Genomic DNA, 21,927 nt, shown 5'->3' with positions numbered 1-21,927 from the left:
TTTAGGATACAAACTTTTTTTTGGGGGGTACTGAGGATGGAACTCAGGGGCATCCTACCTACGAGCTACACCCCCAGTCCTGTTTTTTTTTATTCTTTATTTTGAAACAGGGTGTTACTGAGTTGCAAAGGGCCTCATTAAGTAGCTGAGGCTGGCTCTGAACCCAGATTCTCCTGTCTCAGCCTCCCAAATGCTGTTATTACAAGTGTGTACCACCATGTCTGGCTTAGAATAAAGACATTTATTGAGCACCTACTATATGCCAGGTACTATTAAGGGACTTGTAAAAAGTAAATACAACAAAGATTGCTAACTTTGAGGAAGTTATATTCTAGCAAAAACAAACAAACAAACAACAAACCGAATAAATTAAATGATGTAGTATATTGGATGATTATAGGTGTCATGGAAAAATGAAGAAGTGAGGAAGGTTAAGGGTTTAGGGAGTGCTGGGGTGCTGGTGCAGGTAGTAACATTAATTTGGGTGGCCCTTGTAGGTCACCTTAAAGCTATCTGAACAAAGACTAGATAGAAGAGATGAGTTATTAGGAGCTTTCTGGACAGAGGGCACAGTTCAAGGGAAAGTTGCTGAGCTATGGAAGGCACCAGGCCTATGCCAGGATAATGAAAGAGGCTGAATCCACATCCCATGTCAAGCACAACTGCAGAGCTGTAGGCTCTGAAGTACCACTAGCTGGGTGAGCAGCCTTCTCCAGGAGCCGTCGTCTTGTGCTCCTGTATTTATTTATTTATTTATTTATTTATTTATTTATTTATTTATTTTCAGAGACAAAGATAGAGGTTTATTTAGGAAAGCGATAGGGTACACGTTCAAGGGGGGATGCAGGCCAGGTGAGAACGAGAGAGGTACATTTGGAGTCTCACCGTGCTTCTTTTAGAGGAGATCCCTTGTGATGGGTAGGTAGGGGTGCACAGCAGCAAAGGCAGTTTGGTTTTCCTCAGAATCTTCAAATTCCCGACACCCAATTGGTGGGTGGCTGAATGATGCCTGGGCTTCACCAAGTGTCAGATATTTCTTGTGGAACTTTAGGTGTGGAGATGGGACTTTAGGATTAAAGGTGGGAGCCTTTTAGGGATATTTGCTTAAGGAAAACAGATCTTGTAGGGTGAAGAAAAGGTCATCATGGAGTTTTTAGATTTAAAGCTATAGTCTTCCATTTCTTCCCTGTCTGTCTCTTTTCTATCTATAACTTTTATTTCTCCTGTCCTATCTCATTACTCCCTCTCCAGACTTGGATCCCTTAATCTTAAGGGTTGATGAAGGGGGGAGTTCTGTCTTCGATAACTTCTTTAAGCTGGTGAGGGATATTGGTCCTGCCTAGCCAGGAACCCAAAGTCTTATCCTAAGTTATCTAAAGGAGACAGAGAAAAGTTGGCCTCAGCTCTTGGGGTGGGTTCTTTATAGTCAGGTCACAAAAATAATATTATAGGCTAAGGAACATAAGGATCTGTAGGTGGCTTCTTTCTTCCATGAGCCTGTACTTTGGTGTGCCTACTGTGCCAAGCTGTGCCTACTGTGCCAAGGTTCTTGGGTCAACATTATCTTGGCTATTTCGGTTTGTTGGGCAATAAAGCTATTCATCTGTGTTCGCTGTTGCAGTAGACATTTATGTAGAAAACTGACATGTTAATACATGGGCAATAACCCAGATATCCTGCCACAATATTTCCCCTATAACATTTTACCCTGAACCAACCATTGATTAGTCCTCTAAATTGGAAGCCAGGTAGCCAACCTATTTGTAACAGACCATGAGACAATATATATAACATTGTGAAAAGTCCTTGTAGTGCAAGGCCTGAAACACAGCCTACAATCTAGCATATTGACTTCTATGTCCCTGTCACTTACTACTAGTGGACAGTTTACTATAAGGATTATATGCCACCATTACTTACCTTCTTTCTCTTTTTTATAGGTTTGGAAGAACCATCTATAAACCAAGTATGTTGTTTTTAACTTAGCTTAAACAATTTTTTTTGTCTTTAGGATTCTGAACAGGATTCAGGATCATCCAGTAGTTTACAAGGTAGGAATCTCTACTCTTTAGAGTATCTGGTGGTCCTGGACCTGTAAAATCTCAGAAGCATCAGGTTTAAATTCATAGGATCTTATAAGGTCTTAGCTGGAGGGAAGTATTGGGAATCAGTATCATATCTTATTTTTTTCTATGAGTCTAAAGGTTGTTGTTACTTTAAAGCTACCAACTTCTGCCCACCTTCTGGACTCCTCTCTGGCTGGCAAGAGCTCTCCTTCTCCATCTTGGACCAGCCCCTGGAGAAGGATAATTATAGGGCCAATGTGTGTGAGGCACTAAGATGTCCTCAAATTTTACTTATATGAGTGTTCTGAGTATCTCCTTAAATTTTGTACCTTAGGAGCCTCTCACGTCTCTCACTAGCCTGGGCCCCGTGTCTAGGGGTGGGGAACTGTTTAACCCCAAATGCCATGGTTTCCTTCTAGCACAGACAGGTTTTCCCTCACAGCTGCTCAGGACTCCGCTAATCCTACTTGCTGGACCCCTTATCATCACAACCAAGACCCTTTTTCTTCCCCTTCAATCTGGGTCCCAGGGAAAGTTCTAGTCTTAGATCTTCTGTATAGATTTGACTCAACTGTAGTTTGGGTTTGAGGTCTAGCCGCCAGGGAAGGATTTGTTTCCAAATTACCATTTTAGCAGGCCTGGTAAAGCAGGTCTTTCAGTTGGGCATGGTGGTGCATGCTTGTAATCCCGGTATTCTGGAGGCTGAGACGGGAGGATTACTGGTTTGAGGACAGCCTCAATAAGTAGTAAGACTTCTATCAACCTAGTCAAATAAAAATAAAATATAGGGCTGGGGGTGAAGCTCTGTTAGAATGCCTCTGAGTTCCATCCCCAGTATCACACACACAAAAATCAGGTGCTTCAATGATTAGAACAAATACAATTTTTAAAAGTGGCATGAAAGTATCAGAGAAACTTTGGAAGGGACCCACGAGTCCCGGTCCCTAGCCAGCTTCCTGTTTCGGTTCCGGCACATACCACATGTTCTTCACCCGTGGGTGGGATTAGTCAAGTTACTTTCAGGATCCACCTACTTTCTCTTCGACTTTTCAATTGTTTTTTTTTTTTGGTGGTGGTACTGGGGTTCCTGGAAACTCCAGGCTACACTCCCAGACCTATTTTATACTTTTAATTTGGAAACAGGGTCTCCGAAGCCAGCGCGGCTGGCTTCGAACCTGTGCGATCCTCCTGTCTCCGCCTCCCAAGGGCGGGGATCACAAGTGTGCGGCACCGCACCCGGCTCAATTGGTTTTAAACTTATTTGCCTTTGTAATGATTAAAACTCTTTGTATTCTTATCTGTAGTCCCCAAATCTTGGTGATAATGAAATGAAACAACATTTTGGGCATTCCTACTTTCCTTTATGTATTTTTTTTTTTTTTTTTTTTTTTTACTATTTCTGCTGAGCACTAATAATTTATGCTTAGTTTACACAGGTGACTTGGCAATTAGATAATTAGAATTTGCTACCCACAGCTTTAAGCTTTTCCTAAACTACCACTGTACATTGCAGACTATACTTCTCACTGGTGATTCAAAGACCTGGTGGCACCAGACACCATTTCATGTGTTCACTGTGTACTCTAGTTCCTAATGGGTTCAAAGCCCAGTCCTACCTATGAGCTTTGGGATCTTGTTCAACCCTATTATCTTTTATGATTCTTAGTGTTCATCTGTAAAATAAAATATACTTCTATAGGTTTATGCTAGTAGCAATAAAATAATGAACTTGGTAGAGCTTTGGAAATTCTGTAAAAATGAGATTACTATTATTATTAGCCAAGGAAGATCTGTCACATACAAACGACAACTAGATAAAAAATATATTGCCAAATATATTGCAACTTTTAACAAGGCATGTCCGCAGGTAATTCAGACATCAGTGGCAGTGATTTCGTAACATAGAAGTGGTAGCTAATAAATACATAAACTTGATAAATGTTCCAGCGAAGGAAGCACGATGTCTAGTACTTAGTAAGAGTCTAATAACTTAATAACTATTTGTGAAATTCAACTGAACTGAGTCTTACAGAATAAGTAGATGGTCAGTCAACAGAGCACCAAAAGTGCTTTGGCCACTGGGAAAATGTGAGGAAGTTTGGTAAGGCAAAGACACACTACGTAAACTGGGAAATTGATGAGAGAGATCCCTCAAAAGAACAAAGACCAAGTCATGACAAGTACTGTGTGCTTGGCTGGAGACCGTTTATTCTTGTTTTTTCTTTCTTTCTTTCTTTCTTTCTTTCTTTCTTTCTTTCTTTCTTTCTTTCTTTCTTTCTTTCTTTCTTTCTTTCTTTCTTTCTTTTTTTCGTGGTGCTGAGGATTGAACCCAGGGGCATTCTACCTCTGAGCTATGCCCCCAGTCCGAGTTTCTATTCTTTATTTGAAAACAGGGTCTCACTAAGTTGCGGAGGGCCTCACTAAGTAACTGAGGTTGGCCACGAATCCGGATCCTCCTGTCTCAGCCTCCCAAATCCTGGGATTACAAGTGTGTGTGCCACCATGCCTGGCTGGAGACCGTTCATTCTGAAGGCGATAATAAACACTGGGAAGGTTTTCAGCAAGAGAAATATAATCATACAGGCCTTTTAGAATGATTGATTACTCTGGTGCCTCAAATATATGATGGGTGAGGAGCCTAGAAGGAACATATCAGGGTGATCCAGGTGGGAGGCAGCTGGGCCTGAACTAAAAAGTATTAGCTGTTGGGAAGAAACAAGGATGCAGAGTCCCAAGAAATTCATGTGGCAGAACTGCTGGGACTTTTGGTGTTTTGGTGAGTTGGTGTGTGTGTGTGTGTGTGTGTGTGTGTGTGTGTGTGTGTGTGTGTATGTGTGTGTGTGTGTGTATACTGGGGTTGAGATGACTTCCAGACTGCTGCTTTGGATGGCTAATAGCTACTCATTAATAAGGGTAGCACAAACAAAAGGAGAAACACCATCAAATAAATAGCATTTATTATATTAAGGTTCTGTTTTGCTGGGCATGGTGGCGCACGCTTGTAATTCCCACGCTTGGGAGGCGGAGACAGGAGGATCGTGCAGGTTCGAAGCCAGCCTTGCTGGCTTAAGAGACCCTGTTCCCAAAAAATAAAAATAGGTCTGGGAGTGTAGCCTGGTGGTAAAAGGTTTCCAGGAACCCCAGTATCACCCCCCTCAAAAAAGTTCTGTTTTTAGAAAATATCGAAATATTTAATAGGTTTTAGAAAGAGCTTCATCCAGTATACTGAAAAACCCCTATCTTTCCCCCATGACCATGGCGGTTTTTTCTTCAGTGTTTAGCAGATAAGCCAATGGGTGTTATTGGGTTGGATTCCTTTCAAAGGGCTGGACAATAAATGAGGAGCCTAGAGCCATGTTTGTGAGTGTGGAGTTTGTATAATCCACATGTTATAACACACAGCTGCTGGACCCTTTCTAACCACAGACTTTTGATCAAACTCATCAACTATTGTCCTAATACACTTGTCACTGAATGTATTGTGTATGTATTGTAGAAAAATTTTATGAAAATAGTTTTTGATATTTATTTATTTATTTATTTAGCAGCACTGGGGATTGAACCCAGGGACATTTTACCTCCCAGATATACCCTCAGCTTTATTTTTTTCCTTTATTTTGAAACAGAGTCTTATTAAGTTGAGGAAGACCTCATTAAGTAGCTGAGGCTGGCTATAAACCTGCTACTCTCCTGTCTCAGCCTCCCATGTGCTGGGATTATAAGCATGTGCCAACATGCCCAGATTTTATATTATTTAAAACAGATACTGGAAATTGTCTTCTGAGCCTGGGCTATTCCTCCCCATTCACTTTGTTTTTTGAGGTTATCTTCAGAAATTATTTTTATCATTTAAAATTTTAAATTTATTTTCATTTGTGTAATATTATAGTTTAAGAAACATGGAATGATTTCAATTTTTGGAGAAATGTTACTGTTTTCTTCATAACAACGGCAAGTTTCTTGAAAATAAATATTCTGTTTATTTCTGAGTCCTCAACTGGTAGAATTTTCTGGCACCTAGCCAATATCTGTGGGTTATGGAATGATTGAATTTAAGTGATGGCTGTCTTTTTAAAGAAGACATTTGAGAATTCCCTAAGTCAAACATATCTCATAATAATAGGCATAATCATAGGTAGTTCCTTTGCCCATAATATTTTAAAAGTATTTTAAATCAAAAGAAAGCTTAAAAATGATTTTCTTTAGCCTTTTCCCCACCCATCAATATTATTTTGCTCACATTAAAGCCAGTCTTGTAGCTTCCTGCCTACTTTGCCCATCTATAATGCATGGGCACTCAGATTTTGGTTTCTGTTTATTGCCCCAAAGCACTTCTTATCAATCATAACATGAAGATGGTATATAGATTTCCATGTGGCTAAAGAAATACTTGCTAAAGGTCACTAAAACTATGGAGATTGAGATTCTAAATATTACCATTTTTACTGGTAATTTTAGCAAGATATTCCCACCCTATTTTTGAATTAGTAAATTATATAAGAACATTAACTCACTCCTCATATATTCTAAAGAGAATATTCTAACTGCCTAAATTTTCCAGAATATGCAATTATAGATATTACTTAAAAGCAGTGGTGCACTGTCTCCTGGCAGAGCTCTCTTCAGTCTCTGGCACACAGCTGGGTGTAACGAGCAGACTGTGGTGGCTCTGGGTTTTATCTGAGCACGGTCATGACTCATCTTTGGTCCTCTGGCTTTTATGGAGACTCCTCCCGTCCTGCAGTTGCGTCCTCTAGTGTCGTTGTGAAGGCCCTGCCCCACCATGGACAAGGCTGAGGCCATCACTGCAAATGGCTGGTTTCAGTGCAGTGTCCTCAGAACCACTGCACTTAGTCTAGAGACAGGTGAATGACTCAGAGCCTTGAGGTGGATACCCCGAGTCCATCTGAGCAGGAAGCCGAATGGGACAGGCTGATGCATCCTGTATCCAGCTGTGCTTGATGTCCACAAGAGGACATCCCATTAAGTCAAACAATATAGTGTTTTCTTTTATGTGAGTTTGCCTTGGATTTCTCTAACTTGCCACCAAAGGAGCCCCAGTGAATATGGGAGTTCATCTGAAGAAATATAATCATCGTGATATTAACCCCCTTTCTTTTCTTAACAATTGGGATTGTAATGTATGCTTATGTAAATGCTTCTAATTCTAGTGACATATCTGAGTGCAAGACACGTTTAGCCGAGAAACTCATGTCAAACAATTCTTTATTTTTAATGGTACAAATTAAAAGTGACAGATCTGAAGCTGTTAAGAAATACACAAAGTGCAGCTTTACGGACCATACAGATATTGCTCTAGATTAAGTACAGTTTTTTTTTTTTTAACATTAAGCAACCTGTGCAGATAAATCAGCTTTGGTTTCAATGTCAGAGCAAGTAAGGAGCTTTTAAATATCCAGTTTGGCTTCTTGGTCACAAGTCTATCATGTCAACTTCTCATCAAGATGGTTTTTCCAGAACAACCCAGTCTGTTCCCTGCCCTCCCTCCTGCTGCCTGCTCCAGGCACAGAGAAGCAGATCTCTTTGTGGTGCCTCATAAGTGACCCTGGTGACCAGTCTAGATCACAGCACACAGGACAAAAAAAAATCACTTTCTTAACAACAAAAAACAAATGTGCCTCACATAATTTCAAGTTGAAGACAAGCAAATCACATGACAGAAAGCTCATTACAAAACGTTATCCAAACAGATTTTACAGTCAAACATGGAAATGAAAATCAATTTCCTTTTCTCCATTTTTTTTAAGCTTGGTCATTAACTGGGTACAAGTAGAGTGCTGAGGTAAAACATTGATGAACAGTTTGTATTTTCTTTTTCTTAAAATAGGAACAGTTTAGTATTGCAAGATTGTCAGCAACATTTAGCCATATCTATACAATGTGCATATACCTACAAATATTGAACTTTGGTCCAGCATAGAGAAGACAGCAAAGGCAATTTACGATTTCTTTTTGGTTATAGCTTGAGTTCTTTGATACGCCTCTACTTGTTTAGTTTTATTTTTCCTAGCTCCATTTTTGTTCTCTCTTTTGTGTTGTGTGTGTTGTGTTGTGTGTGCGTGTGATTACAAACATAAAGAAACCAAAATCTTGCAAATGCAAGTGAAAGCTTTAATTGTTCAAAATATTTTTTTGATTGAAAGAGAAAAAAACTCACAAACAAGTATAAAATATATTATCCATTGTATTTTTCATCATATAATGAAGATAATGAAGATGACAATGATTTAAGGATATGTGAGAAAAATATTGAAGCTTGAAATACAATCACATATGCCCAAAGTAGTGGCTTTTATTTTTTTTGTTGGAGACAACCTTAACCTTCAGTTCATAGGAACATAAAAGACACTTAAATGTTACTGGCATATGAAGTTGTTTACAAGTGGAAATAAGAAATGTCATAAAAATTTAAGCAATCGATGTGGTCCTGGAGACTTAAGAGATACACAGTATAATTTATATTCCTAAGAAACTGTTCAGGCACCTTTTTATGCCTTGTAGCAAAAAATTTATCTGTAAAAAATTAATATAAGAAGCATTACAACACCTTATAAATAATTTATAAAACAATACAAAATTATAAAACTATAAAAAAATCACTGCACATGAATGGTTTTACGACTGTGGGATGAATATATTCCTTTTTTGTTCTATTCTGGATGATTACTGTTATTTTACATTTTCACTGTCCTAGTTATACCCTCCCAATTATAGATTTCAGAACTGAGCAGGCCTTATGTATCTCCTGTCAGCATATATTTAAACATTTAACATCCGTCATATGTTATTTTGTTAACTTCTTTTCTTGGGAGCTTTTCTTGATGGAATTTGGAACAGGCTCTAGGAGAATACAAAATCTGGTTTAATCAATGAAGTTTTGTGTTCCTGCACTGTTGGTATTCGTGCAGTTTTTGAGGTGGCAAAATGGGTACCATGATGTCGTTGGCATGGACTAGGCTAGCTGTGGTCCTAACGGCTGGTGCATGGAAACACCTTTACAAGCAACATGTTCCACTTCCAGGATTTCGGTTTTTAGAGTTTCATTGTTGATAGTCTCCTGATGGCTGCATAAATCATCTAATGGGACTGTCCCATTTATTAAAACAGCAAAGGAGTCAGTGGAAGAAGCAATTAGGTCCCCAGGTGGATGGGGTGTGTGTGTTAGGGGAAGGAGGTGGCATGGTTTCTCTTTTTTTCCTTCACAATTTACTTCTGGATAATATATGAGCACGATTATTGCTAAGTTACTCATAATTATTTGCTTTTAAACAGTAAGCAAATTGATGGTTCTCTTTTGTCTGCTCCTTTGTCAGAACTACACCTGGGAGCAAACACCTTTGCAGTTTCCAAGCATTCAACTACACAGCCATCTTCACACCTCAGCACAGTCTTTGGGCTTCTCAGGGTACTATGGCCCACAGCTCTCTTGAGGAAGTTATTTGTTTTTAAATGAACTAATCTTCTAGTTCTAATAGTGAAGGTTATTTTGATGTGTTACATGAACTACACCTATATATTTTCTCTTAGTAGAGATGCTTCACTCTTGAAACTTTTTTCTCCTCAAGAACCCAGCCCCCTATTCCAACTGTTTAAATTTGCCAGTCACTTTCCTGCTTCATTTATCTATCCCAAGAAAAATTGCTCCCCCTACCCCCAAAGGTCTGCCATGCTGCTGGGTACACAGAGTGGCAGCAGAGATGAGAGAGGAACAGGATGTCCAGTGGCCCTAAGGACGCGCTCGCCCTCACTTTCCCTGTGGCCTGTCTCTGTGGGTGTGTGTGGGTGTGTGCATGCCTGTGAGCACTTTGCCTGAAACCTTGAGACATTTCTTTGGCTATCAGACTTCTGAGAGAAATTGCTTTGCACAGAAGCATAACATAGATGTAAGTATTGAACCAAATGTGCAGCTTATGTTTATATTACAAAATTAGTTTTGGTCAGCTCTCCATGTACGTGGCCAACAGACTGAGAAAAATCCCGAGCTCTGGTGTGGACAGTGAGCACAATTACAGCTTATGCCAGTGTTGACAGTTCGTCGAGCAAAGCCCTAGTTATTTTGGAGTCTCTCCTGCATTTCAGTAGGATCTCAGTGGAAAAGAGACAGTTCTTCCCAGCTTCTGTGGCCTTCTAAGCAGACCCTGGAGGCCACGAGCACGGGAGAGGAAGAAATGGGAGAAGAATGGGAAATGCGAGCTCCCTTTTCTTTTCTCAAACCCACAGTCATAGTGAAAAGAAAGCAACAGATGCTTTGACACACAATCCAGGATGCTCCCCCTTAAAGAAAAAAAAAACAGAAAAGGAAAAAAAAATCCCCCAAAAGAAAAAAGGCCCTTCCCTCCCACAAAAACAAACCTATAGTGAGCCTCACGGAATGGCTTCAACAATAGTACCCACCTCGTTTGGTGGAGGCAATAGATGGGGAAAGATGGGTGGAAATCAGGCTTCCTATTTTTCCATTAGTACAAATGTAAAAATTCATAACACAACTTTACACGCAGAGAAGAGTAGACGAACGATCGCGTTTGCAATGCCATGTTTCTGACTTTGGTTAATAGGTTTCATAGAGAATCAGCACTTAGTACCTGAAAGGATGTGGTCCCTCCTCCAGGTGGCGGGCTTGTATTCGCTTTGAACAGAGACAAGTTTTTGTTGTAGTTTTTTTGGTTTAGTTTTGTTTTTCTTTTTTCCTTAAAATGTGTTCACATTTTCATAATACACAGAAAAAAGTATGTGGTTATTTGGTTTGCTTTAAAAAACTGGCTTTGGGGAGACAGTGGGGATGGGAACTATCCTACCACACACACCTTCCGTGCGGTGTAGTCCTCGTTTACAAATTCTCAAAAGTTCTTCTTTTTTTTCTTTTTTTTTTTTCTTTTTGGAAAACCAAGGACACATAGAAACCGTTCTGTCCACTTGGTAGTTTTCTTAGTCTTTTAAATACAAGGGTGATGACTGGGGGTATTTTTAAATTTAATTTTAATTTTCTTTCTTTTTTTTCTCTTTTTCTTCTTGTGTTTTTGGTGGAGTCCCAGTGATGGGATTTTGCTTTTGTGGCTTTTGCTTCTGATGGTGGGTGGGCATCTCTTTAGGAGTTTTCTTCCAAAGAGTCTGTTAAGGGCTCCAGGGGGACAGCCGTGGCCGGCTCGTGCTGTTTTAAGCGTTTAATTGTGTTCTTCAGGGCTTGCCTCTTATTGCAGAACCAAACTCTAACTACTTCCCGGTCATAGTTCAGCTTCTCAGCAATTTCGGTCATTTCCTGCCCAGAGGGGTGTGTGTTCTTCTCAAAGTGGGCATTGAGGATCTCAAGGGCCTGGGGTGTGAAGGAGGTGCGCCGCTTGCGCTTTTTGGACGGTTCACTCCCGATAAACTCGGTCAGGTTCTGCATACCTGCTCGATGGCGGGCCTCAGCCTCAGCCATCCACCGCTCAAGCACCGGCTTGATCTTCTGGGCACTTTTAGGGGTGATGTCCAGCTTTTCAAACCTGGCAGGATACAAAAGGCCAGGGTTCAGTTTGGCTGTCAGACTGCTAGCTATAGTGTTCTCTTGGGCTTCCTGTGGTAGGAAAAAGTGGCTTCTCAGGATGGTGTGTCTGGGGGGAGAATTGAGAAAGAACAGTCTTACACTGAGTCCTCTGCCAGGGTGGGCCTCCTGCCTGCCTGCCTGACTGCCTGGCAGGGCGAAGTCACTCCAGATTCACAGCCAGCAGCAAGGTAGCCAGCCCCGCCCAGGCCCAGCCAGCACCCACCCCCAGCATGCACCATGCCAGTGCGTGCAAAGCGCGCGCGCACACACACACACACACACACACACACACACACACGTGCGCGCGCGCCAGGATGCATGAGATATCACAACAGAAACACAAACAACTTGCAGTTTTCCCCTCTAAACTCAGATCTAAGCTTTTGCTTCTATCTCTGCCATTTCCCCGTCTCAAAAATCCATAAGGCAAAAATTAACCCAAGGAAAAGACAACAGCTGTCACGTTCTTTCATTTAAAATGACGGTGTTTTACGTTTTTTCCAAATCCCTCCCCATTGTCTCGGTTATGGCAATGCCATAGATATTATCATAATCAGTTATTGCAGCTGGGACGAGTTCTTTTTATGGCTCTCTTTTGATCGCTCTTTTGTCTCATTTTTAACTTTTCTCTCGGGGAACAATTTTCGCCATATGTAAGTTAACAACATGCCCCTTTCCCAGGTAAAACATAGCCTAGTTGCTCCTTCAAGGTTCTGGCTCAGACAGCTGGACACATTGTAATTACCACGGAAAACCCCACCCTGGGTGTGCTAAGGTCACCTGGTGCCTTCCAATCACCATCCGGGGTAATGGTGTACTTTCGCACCAGGCACCAAGCTGTGTTTAATGTGTGATATCTGCAAACTGTACTTGAATGATATCATTTTCTGCAAATGAGGTCCTCTATGTATCAATTGCCATCAGTGATTCTTTGCTACATTGACTTTAAAAAATATGAGCATCCTGGACAAAATTACATAGAGTGTTTTAAGAGGTAGATCATCCTGGCAGCAAAATCATACTCCCTCTCAATGAAAAACAAAAAGAGTACTAGTTCTTTTTATTCATTTGCTTGCTTATTCTAAATCCAAATTCACCGCCCTCTGGCATTAACCACTTGGATACATAGAACTCCCCTCTTGAGTGTTTCATGCTGTTGAGAAACAGTTTCAGTACACAGTGCTTCTACTGTAATAGTCTGTTCTCACAGAGCCCAAATGGACCTGTGTTCATCACAATGTGCTTTACGAGGATGCTTGCTTGCAAAGGGACAGGAAAGGATGTGCCACAAGCTCATTTTTGGCAATGCATTTTTAGATCCCTTATGCTGTGATAAGCACCACAAACAGTATCCAATTTTAGTGCAATTTCCATGGTATTCCCTCCCAGGTAGAGTTTAAGAAAATATTTATTTTTGAAAAATTCATATCATACAGGTATATTTGCCTTCAATACAAAGTGAGCTAATTGCTTACTGCCATTCCACGTCACTTGTGGCAAGCTTCCTCAAGGCTTTCATCATTGCATAATTAGCCACATAGCATGTTTTGCCATTGTTTACTAGTTAACCAAAAAAAAAAAAAAAAAAAAAGCCCTGGAGCGTGAATTCTTGATGGTATCACAACAGGCACTACAAACCCTGGTGCCAGGGGGACTGTGTTTGTGATGGGGATGTCCAGGATAGCAGTGTAATCTTTTGCTTTGTGCCTCGGATAAAGAGAGACTTAACGGTGCAGTAATTAGGAGGAGACAATGCCAGAGTGCACAGGCCTTTTTTATAATAATTCCTTCCCACTCTTTGGATTCACTTAAATCATTCTAATGTAACATCTTGAACCTTTTTAAGACTTTTCTTTCTCTATTTTTTTCTTGGTAGCTCATAAAATGACCACATTGAAACCCTGGAAACTGGGCTCAGAAATCCAGGCATAGCTAACCTGTTGTGCTATATTAATACAAGATCTTGGATTTTGCTTATTTATTTATTTATTTATTTATTAGCTATGCTCTGGGGAATACTTTAGAGATCAACATATTTGATTGAGAGTGCCTAGGACATGCTAGGTGTGTGAGTTAAAACATTAGATAGCACTTCAATTAATAAAAGGAAATCACCTTTTTGGGGCTAAAAATAAGCCAAAGAGGAATTTAGCAACAATAGCAAATTGGCAACAACTTGAAAACCTGTGGCTGCCTTTATCACGAGGCTGTCAAGATGAAACAAAATTAATGTTTCCCAACAGGGAGCACCAGTATTCATATCATTGATGCTGCTTGTTAGTGTTGGTGCTGCCGTACATGTCGTTTGGAATAACATATACAAGCCTTGAAACAAATTTCCCAGCAGTAGTATCCTTGTATAGACTGAATAAAGGTTATTTTCTACAGGGAGGTATCTTATAAGAAAAAACAGTAGGGGAGACCATAGAAGTGAGCGGATCCTATGGTGCTTTTTGTATTTAACAACAATCAATGGGTTTTATGGAAAATCATTGAGCAAAATGTGAGCTGCAAGCTACTACCCCATACTGATGTTATTTATAACCTTAGTCTTAAACTGCAGGAAAAGTACACTTCCGTCCTTTGGGGAATACATTAAAAGTATAAAGAGCAGATAAAAAGACAGCATTTCATGGATCACCAAGAACAAAATCCACTTAAATGAGTTTAGAGTTGGTTTCCCGGCTTTTCCTGATGGAAGAGGACTCATAAGGCATTGCCCAAGAGGAAAAAGCTCTTACTGAGGGCCTCTGTCACCTCATGCATAAACATGGGATTAGTGCCACACACACACATGCACAGGGTCTGCTTCTGATGATTTAACCCGGATCAACTTGAACACACCAAGGCTGGAGTCTGTCATTTAGTTAATTTTTTGAGGGGGATGAGCTCCATTAAGCCAGATTTCCAGTTCCATTTTCGGAGCCATTTAAAAAATCTTTTTTTTTTTTTTTTTTTTGGTGGGACTGGGGATTGAACCCAGAGGCATTCTGCCTCTGAGATTCACTCTTATCTCTATTTTTTTTTTTTATAAAAGGGTTTCAGTAAGTTGTGGCAGGCCTTACTAAGTCGTGAAGGTGGCCACAAACCTGTGATCCCTTTCTCAGCCTCCCAAGTACTAGGATTATGAGTGTGTGCACCACTATGTCCAGCTACAGCTACTCATTTTTAAAAAGTTTTTTTTTTCTTTGTGGCACTGAAGATTGAATCCAGGGAGGTTCTACCTTTGTGCTATATCCCCAGCCTTATTTATTTTATTTTGAAAGAAGGTCATAAAAAATTACGGCACGCTCGCCTCAAACTTCTTATCCTCTTGTCTCAGCCTCCCAAGTACAATGTGCTTTTAAAAACTGTTTCTGGGAAGGCAATTAAAACAATTCCTTGGAGGTCACAAGGTGGTTATTTATCTTTTAAATGTGGATTTCTTGAAAAATCCTGATAGCCATCTCTGGGCAGAAATAATGGGGGCATCCACGCAAACCAAGACTGGCAACTTATGCATTGCTCAGCACTTATGTGGCTGTGAGTGGGTGGGAGCTGGGCCCAGAAGCAAGCTCCAGCCAGGGTGCTGTGTTTCCAGTGGGACCGCCTTGGAAGTTCTTTGCGAGTTGATAGGAGTTATCAAGCCAGGACCCCTGAGATCTGCTTCATTCTCATTTGCATCAGGAGCATCGATCCCAACACATCCCCACTGCAAGCTTTGTTCCCATGCTCTGCCCCTCCAACTTCTCCCACCCGGAGAAGAGAAGCTGAATCCCGAGGACAAAGGAGGCCCAGGCTGGCCGGGACGGGCGGCAGCATGCGGCACGGGTTACCTGCAGATGGCCGACTGGCTGTATGCGGGCCCCTCTGTAGCACTGAGAGCCTGTCCCACCTGAGTCTGGGTCAGGCCAAGGGACAGGCGCCGGATTTTAAAAGCTTTGGCGAATTCTCGGATCTCCTCCAGATTAACCCCATCCACCTCACCCGCTGCCGTCTGAGGATCTGTGAAGATGTTTGTAAAGATAGGATCAATACGCCAACATGCAACCGGGTAGTATCTGTTATCACAGTGTATACGGAGGAGGCTCTGACAGCGGACCGGTGAGGCAACCAACATCCCAGAATGCTCTATTGTCTCCTGGCTGAGGCACCAAACCTCCACCCTCCACTCATCGTGCCCCCACATCATTTTTCTAGATGTTTCTATCTCCGATAAAGCCACATCCCGCTCACACTCCCACCTCTAGGACGCTGGGACATGCTTCTCAGGGCTTAACAAATAACGTCTGGTGCAGGAGGTGCTTGCTAACAGGGGTGTGATTCCATTAGGCCCATGAATATGTTCAAATAGTGTGCAAAAAGAAATGTGTAAACATGGAAAGGCTTCTAAATGAAATGTCTTAATTGAAATCTTTAGTGCTAAAAATCTCCCTGGAAGGAGATAGTGTTGTGTATTTTTCCTTCACCTGGTCTCCATGTAGCCATGCTAACCATGGTAATGCTGTCTAATTTCCTGTGTTCATGTTAGACCCTCAGAAAAGTTCGCTAAGGAAGCTGTGAGAATAATATTGTCTTCTTTCCCCCATAGCAGTTTACTGACACAGCTGCCTTTGTCCCTTGAAAGGGCACATAATAAAAAATGCCGACCACAGGAAGGCTCCTTTGGTGCCGGATAACGCGGTCAATTTAGGACTTATCAAGGGAAATGACACGACAGCTGGAGAATGAAACTCCCCCCCCGCTTCCCGGCTACTGATCCCTGGATAAATGAAAGTGTGCACCAAGCCGGAGACAGCGTGGGCTGGGGATGGTGGAGGATCTCAAAGTGCTGCTCAGGCCTGCCTGTGGCGAGGCCTTTCTCCCTGCGAGCTGGCTCTATTGTTCTTCACCTCATTCCTCAGACTTAGGTGAAAAGTCGCTCTCTTCCTTTCTCCGCACAATAACCCATCAATTTCAGTAAATTTGAGCTCTTGTTCAAGGACTGTGGTAGATTATATTTTTCTTCTGCGTTCAGGGCTATCAACACTTTGGTTGTTAAAAAATAAGCATTTGCATCACAAGGGACAATTTTTAAATGACATTTAAATAAGAATGTTAATATTTGTGGGGGGAATCTTGGAGCTTTGTGTACAGTTTTTCTTAGTATTGGGGAGGGATCCCCTCCAGCCTATAAAAAATAAACTCTGTCAATAGAATCAGCAACATAGATATACATTGTAATCTATCTTCATATTTGAAAAAGAAGTCTGGCTGAGGGAGGGGGTTTGCTCCTGTAGTCCCAACTCTTTGGAAGGCTGAGGCAAGGAGGATCACTTGAGCCCAGGAGTTCAGGCCAGCCTGGGCAACATAGTAAGACTATTTCTTAAAATAATGTCCCATAGAATTTTTATGTCACCAGTAAGAAATTCGTGTGGGAAGACTGAAGAGTGGGGTGACCACTGTAATTTGTCGACAAATACTTATTTAAGTGACTCCTGGGGGTCTTGAGGTGAGGGAGAAGCCAAAAGAGATATAATCAGTTTTGGCCTCTGTAGGGTTCATAGTCTATTGGAGGCTGGGGTCCAATAGTAATATATAAGAAACAAGTAAAGAAACATACCAGGCAGGGGGTCATCAGGAACTAGTGGCGTTATACCCACCCTGGGTGAGCAGAGAAGGGGAGAGGGACACGAGGAGGACCACACTCAGAGAATGGAGGATCCTTATTCTGGTTAGGGGGAACAGCGTGCAGACGAGCACTGGTGTGGGGAGGCCTAAGGCTGCTTGTTTGATGCCGAGTGGTGAGTATTTCAGCAGCACATTCAGAATTTATGTGCATGGGCAGGGTAGAGGTATTGCCTACAAAACTGGCTTTGGCTGTTAAGATGAAGGAAAATCCTGCTTTTTCTCCCCAAACTTCCCCTGGAAGCCTGGAAACATTTGGTTAATGAAGGTCATATTTGGGTCACCCCTGGTGGAGGCTGCTCTCTGGATCTCACGCGCCGTCAGCATGGTGGCGTGCAGTAGCTTCCAGGGTTTGTGGGCGTGGCTTCCGGGGTTTGTGGGCGTGACCTCCAGGGTTTGTGGGAGTGGCTTCCGGGGTTTGTGAAGAATTCTGAGAGGCCCCATCCTTGCACATAGCAGCAGCCTTGAGCCCCTTCTCTTATTTTTTCATTAAAAAAATCCCTAGAGCAAGAGTTGCAAATAAATAGCATGGGAAGGAACCCAGTTTTCTAGAGCTTACAATTTTTTTTAAAATTACTTGCCAATATTTAAATATTGATTTCTAAAGAAAAGCCTGGCCTTTCCATGTTCTTTGGCTGCACTGGACTTCTCTGGCTCTTGGCAATGCTCAGTCTGTTGGAATCCATTCTGGTCGCCCTTTTCCCTCTGCACTGTCCTCATCTCCAGGCCTCCTCAGACCTGCTGCCTGCCCAGAAGGTGTGTGGCCCCCTCCCCACATTTAGACTACAGTTCTTCATGGCTGGTTCTGGAGAGGAAGCAGGAAAAGTCTTAGCACAATGGTTGCGACTCCTCAAGGAGTACACAGAGCAGATGTGCAGTATATCTATGGTATTAAAATTTCATGGGAAAGGGGGTTATTAGGATTTAAAGAAAAGCAGGGAAGCCTTCCTTGTAGGGGGAGTGGTGCAGTAATAGTTGAGGAACCTTGATTTACAGCAAAGAGGAAAAGTTGGTATAGAACTGTACAGTGGAGGAAGGACCTGGCCTCTTCCCAGGGGAGAGGGAAGAGGGACTTGGCAGTCTTGCAAGGGCTGATAGTGGAGGTTCAAAACTGAAAGAGAGAGAGAGAGAGAGAGAGAGAGAGAGAGAGAGCGAGAGCCAGAGACTTTCCTTGTAACAACATGGCTTTTAGGACTTCAGTTTTCTTAACTAAGCAGGTGTAAAAGTCACCTGATGTGACTTAAACACCTGAGGATGTGCATTAAAAAAATTTTTTTTTGGTACTGGGGTTTGGACCTAGGGACATTCTACCACTGAGCTATACCCCAAGCCCTATTTTCTCTTTCTTATTTTTTTTTTTTTTTGGTCATACTGGGGATGGAACCCAAGGACATTCTACCTTCAAGCTACATCCACAGCTCTATTTTTTTATTCTTTATTTTGAAACAGGGTCTCACTGAGTTGCAAAGGGCCTCACTAAGTAGCTGAGGCTGTCTGTGAACCCTGAACCTCCTGGCTCATCCTCCCAAATTCTGGGATTACAAGTGTGCACCACCACACCTGGCTTTTCTCTTTCTTAATTTTGAAACAAGAGTCTCACTAAGTTGCTAAGGCAATTCTCCTGTCTCAGCCTCCCAAGTACTTGGAATTACAGGTGTTGTGCCACAGTGGCACCCAGCTGGCTGTGTTTTTTTGACGGGTGCCACAGGTATTCTGATGCAGGGATCTGTTGACCTCTCTTGTACCAGTCTTCCTCAATGGTTCCAGCCTCACCAGGTCTGGGTGTGTATCCTCTTTGTATCATTTTTTTCTTAATCCTTTTCTCTTATTATTCAGCAGGGTTTACTGAACAGGACACCTGCTTTCTCACCTGCACAGCAGGGATGGGCCAGACAGGGCTGGCGGGCAGGGACTCCCACACAGGGCCCCTTGTCCTTTCCTGCTGTCCCCCACCACATGTGGCAGGTGGCAAAGCTGTGAGTTAGCTGGCTGGGAAGGCTGGCGTGGTCTGGGGTCAGGGAGAGAGCTTTTCTCTGAGTGAAGCTAAATAGCCTTTGTGGGAAGTAAACTTTTTGCCTTTATTCTCTCTATCTCTACATCAACTAGAATCAGTTGAGTTAACCAGCCTGTGAGGATCCTGTCTTTAAAGATTTCCACGGCCTACTCCTACGCCTGGGCCGCCAGCACACTAAGCAGTTCAGTGCTGGGCAGGCTCATGAGCCAGGTAGCAGTTTTAAGTAAATGTGCCCTGTCATCTTTCTTTGCTCCCCCTGCTGCCTTTGCTGTCTCTGTCTCCTTACTAGTTCTTTGAGAACAGGAACTAATTCTGTGTGGTTGTACAGGTTGCCTTTTTTGCAAGATCACTGACAGGAGCCAGAAGAGAAAAGGAGCTGTGGACTTTGAGCTCCTGCACTTTGAGCAGTGCTGCCTGCATGACCCGACTCCACTGTACAGCCCGAGAAGTGGGCACCGGGGCCATGAGCCCAGGGTCGTGGAAGCATGGGGCCCTAACAGACATTCACTCCACCAGGAAGCTGATCCCTTTTCCTCCTCCCGTACCACCCTTGTCTTGTCTCCTCATTCAGCTTAGGGAGATGACGTGATAGGAATTCTTGTGATGTTTGTACTGAATGATGGTCTTCTGGACAAAGGCCCCCAAAGGGGAACTTGGGATCTCTGTGCAACTTGTTGATTGCTGACGTGAGCTGCTTAGCCTCCTTTATGTCAATGTTCTGACCCCTAAAACTCATATGGCAAAATGTTATTACATGAGGATTTTCCCCATGGATTCTAGGACTCCCCATCCAAAGAAGGAGCCCACTTTTGGGCCCTAGCTTTATCTTGATTATAACATGTGGGAGTTGTTCTTATATTAGAAAAAAATTTAGATGGTATCTAGAAGATGTTTAAAGCTGATCAAAAGATTAATGCTATTATTTCTTATCTCAAAGCTTGTCTTAAACTCTTGAGGTTGTTTCCTGTTGGAACATTCCCTTCTCTTAAGGAATATGTGCTTTTCTGCTTGAGGAAGGGAGGCAAGAGGTGAGTGCTATACGTGGAGGCGTCGCTGGAATACTACTTTAGCTCTCAGCCTAGCTCAGAGTTTGACATTCCACTCTTGGGTAGGTCAACCTGGCTTTCTGTCATGGACTTTCCTGGCACTAGGGAGGTTGAGTTAATTTTAAGGATGATTCTGAGGTCACGGGTGGAACCTTCATACTTCATATCTCCTGTGAAGTACATCTGATATCTTTGACCAGATCTAGGGCCACTGTTCTGGAGTTTCTCTGGACTGAGGAGGAAGCAATACCTTTCATAAACGTTTGCTCCAGATTAAGTCAGCCCTATATATTAAATACAGGGCCAGAAAGCAAAGCAGTGATGGCCAGGATCTACCCTGAATCTGACTCGTGCATTATAAGTGCAGTGGCTTATAATGATGGCATTTCCTAAGTCAAACCTGGGATGCGTGGACTGAAGAGAAAAGCAATTTTTAAATATTATTAATTAATTAATTAATTAATTAATTTGTGGTACTGGGGTTTCTGGAAGCCCTTCTGCCTCCGAGCTACACTCCCAGACCTTTTTTGTTTTTTTTAAAAAAATATTTTTATTTGGAAACAGGATCTCTTAAGCCAGCGCTGCTGGCTTGGAACTTGCGAGAACATCCTGTCTCCGCCTCCCAAGTGCAGCAATTACAAGTATGCACCACCACACCTGGCAGCGATTTTTTTAAAATGGAAGTCAAATGCAAATTGTGTGACAACAAACCCGTTATGCAGAATCTGGTGCATTATCACTGCGCCAATATCTAGAACAATTTTTTTTTCTGGTTGTTTCTTGTTTTATAAGTTCAGCTCCTTCCTGCTGTTAGCTGGGTCTCTGTGTAAGGGGTTTGCTAACAAGGGGTGAACAGTCACCATGCATCAACAACATCCTCTGTGACCCCTGCTGTGGGGTTGTTACAGGAGTAAGATGCATCTTTAAAGAAGCTGCCAAAAGTATGAATTAAATATCTCAGGTAAACATCTTTCTACTTTTTAGTGCTATTCTCAGAGCAAATAATATTTCTAAAAATATTTCTAAAAAATAAATCATTTGGCAACACACAATGTAGCTTGGGAGGACAGCACACTTGCAATATGGTGACTTCATTTTGTTGTGGGAAATGCTATGAATTATGAATTGGGGGTTTTACTATGCTGTACGCTATCACCATTCTTTATGTTTTAGTTTATTTTTTTTTCTGCGACCAGATATCGGTTCTTTGTCTAAGAATAGAATTTACAGGCCAGGGGCTTAACAAAGTGTATTGAAAAAAAAAGTTCACCCAAGAATTAAAAAGAGCAGATGATCAAAACCCCAAATATACCTATTTTAAAAACAGTACACTGTAAATATTATGCCAAAATTGTAACATTTGTTAATATTTATATTATAATCAAATTGGATCATTTATTTGATTTTTCTTCTAGACTTTCTAAAAATTCAGCTTATAGAAACTATGTACCTCTGATGACCATGGAGACTGAGTGAATTTGACACAGGGTGAAGGGTATAGATGCTATGATGTTCTAGCCAGAATGCTTATGTGGTAACTCTGAGCCCAGATGTGGTGCCCTTAGCATGTGAAGGTATGCTTATCATTAGGAGGCATTAACTGAGCATTCC

General features: G+C 41.9%; 1 protein-coding gene across 1 annotated transcript in view; it reads right to left on the bottom strand.

The window, feature by feature from the left end:
- Window positions 1-10,874: 10,874 nt before the first annotated feature.
- The window catches only part of POU6F2 (POU class 6 homeobox 2), a gene marked incomplete at its 5' end in the record, with an annotated part of 485,527 nt that continues 474,474 nt past the window's right edge, over window positions 10,875-21,927 (bottom strand). The window contains 2 exons of the mRNA XM_080701414.1: window positions 10,875-11,677; window positions 15,426-15,594. Coding sequence (XP_080557540.1) covers window positions 11,173-11,677; window positions 15,426-15,594 — 674 coding nt within the window. The 3' untranslated portion in view covers window positions 10,875-11,172. The remainder of the gene's footprint in view (window positions 11,678-15,425; window positions 15,595-21,927) is intronic.

Source organism: Muscardinus avellanarius (genome assembly GCF_963383645.1).
Source record: "Muscardinus avellanarius genome assembly, chromosome: 9".
Lineage (NCBI taxonomy): Eukaryota > Metazoa > Chordata > Mammalia > Rodentia > Gliridae > Muscardinus > Muscardinus avellanarius.
Note: the sequence above shows the minus strand (reverse complement) of the source record. Positions and strands in the feature narration are given on the sequence as shown.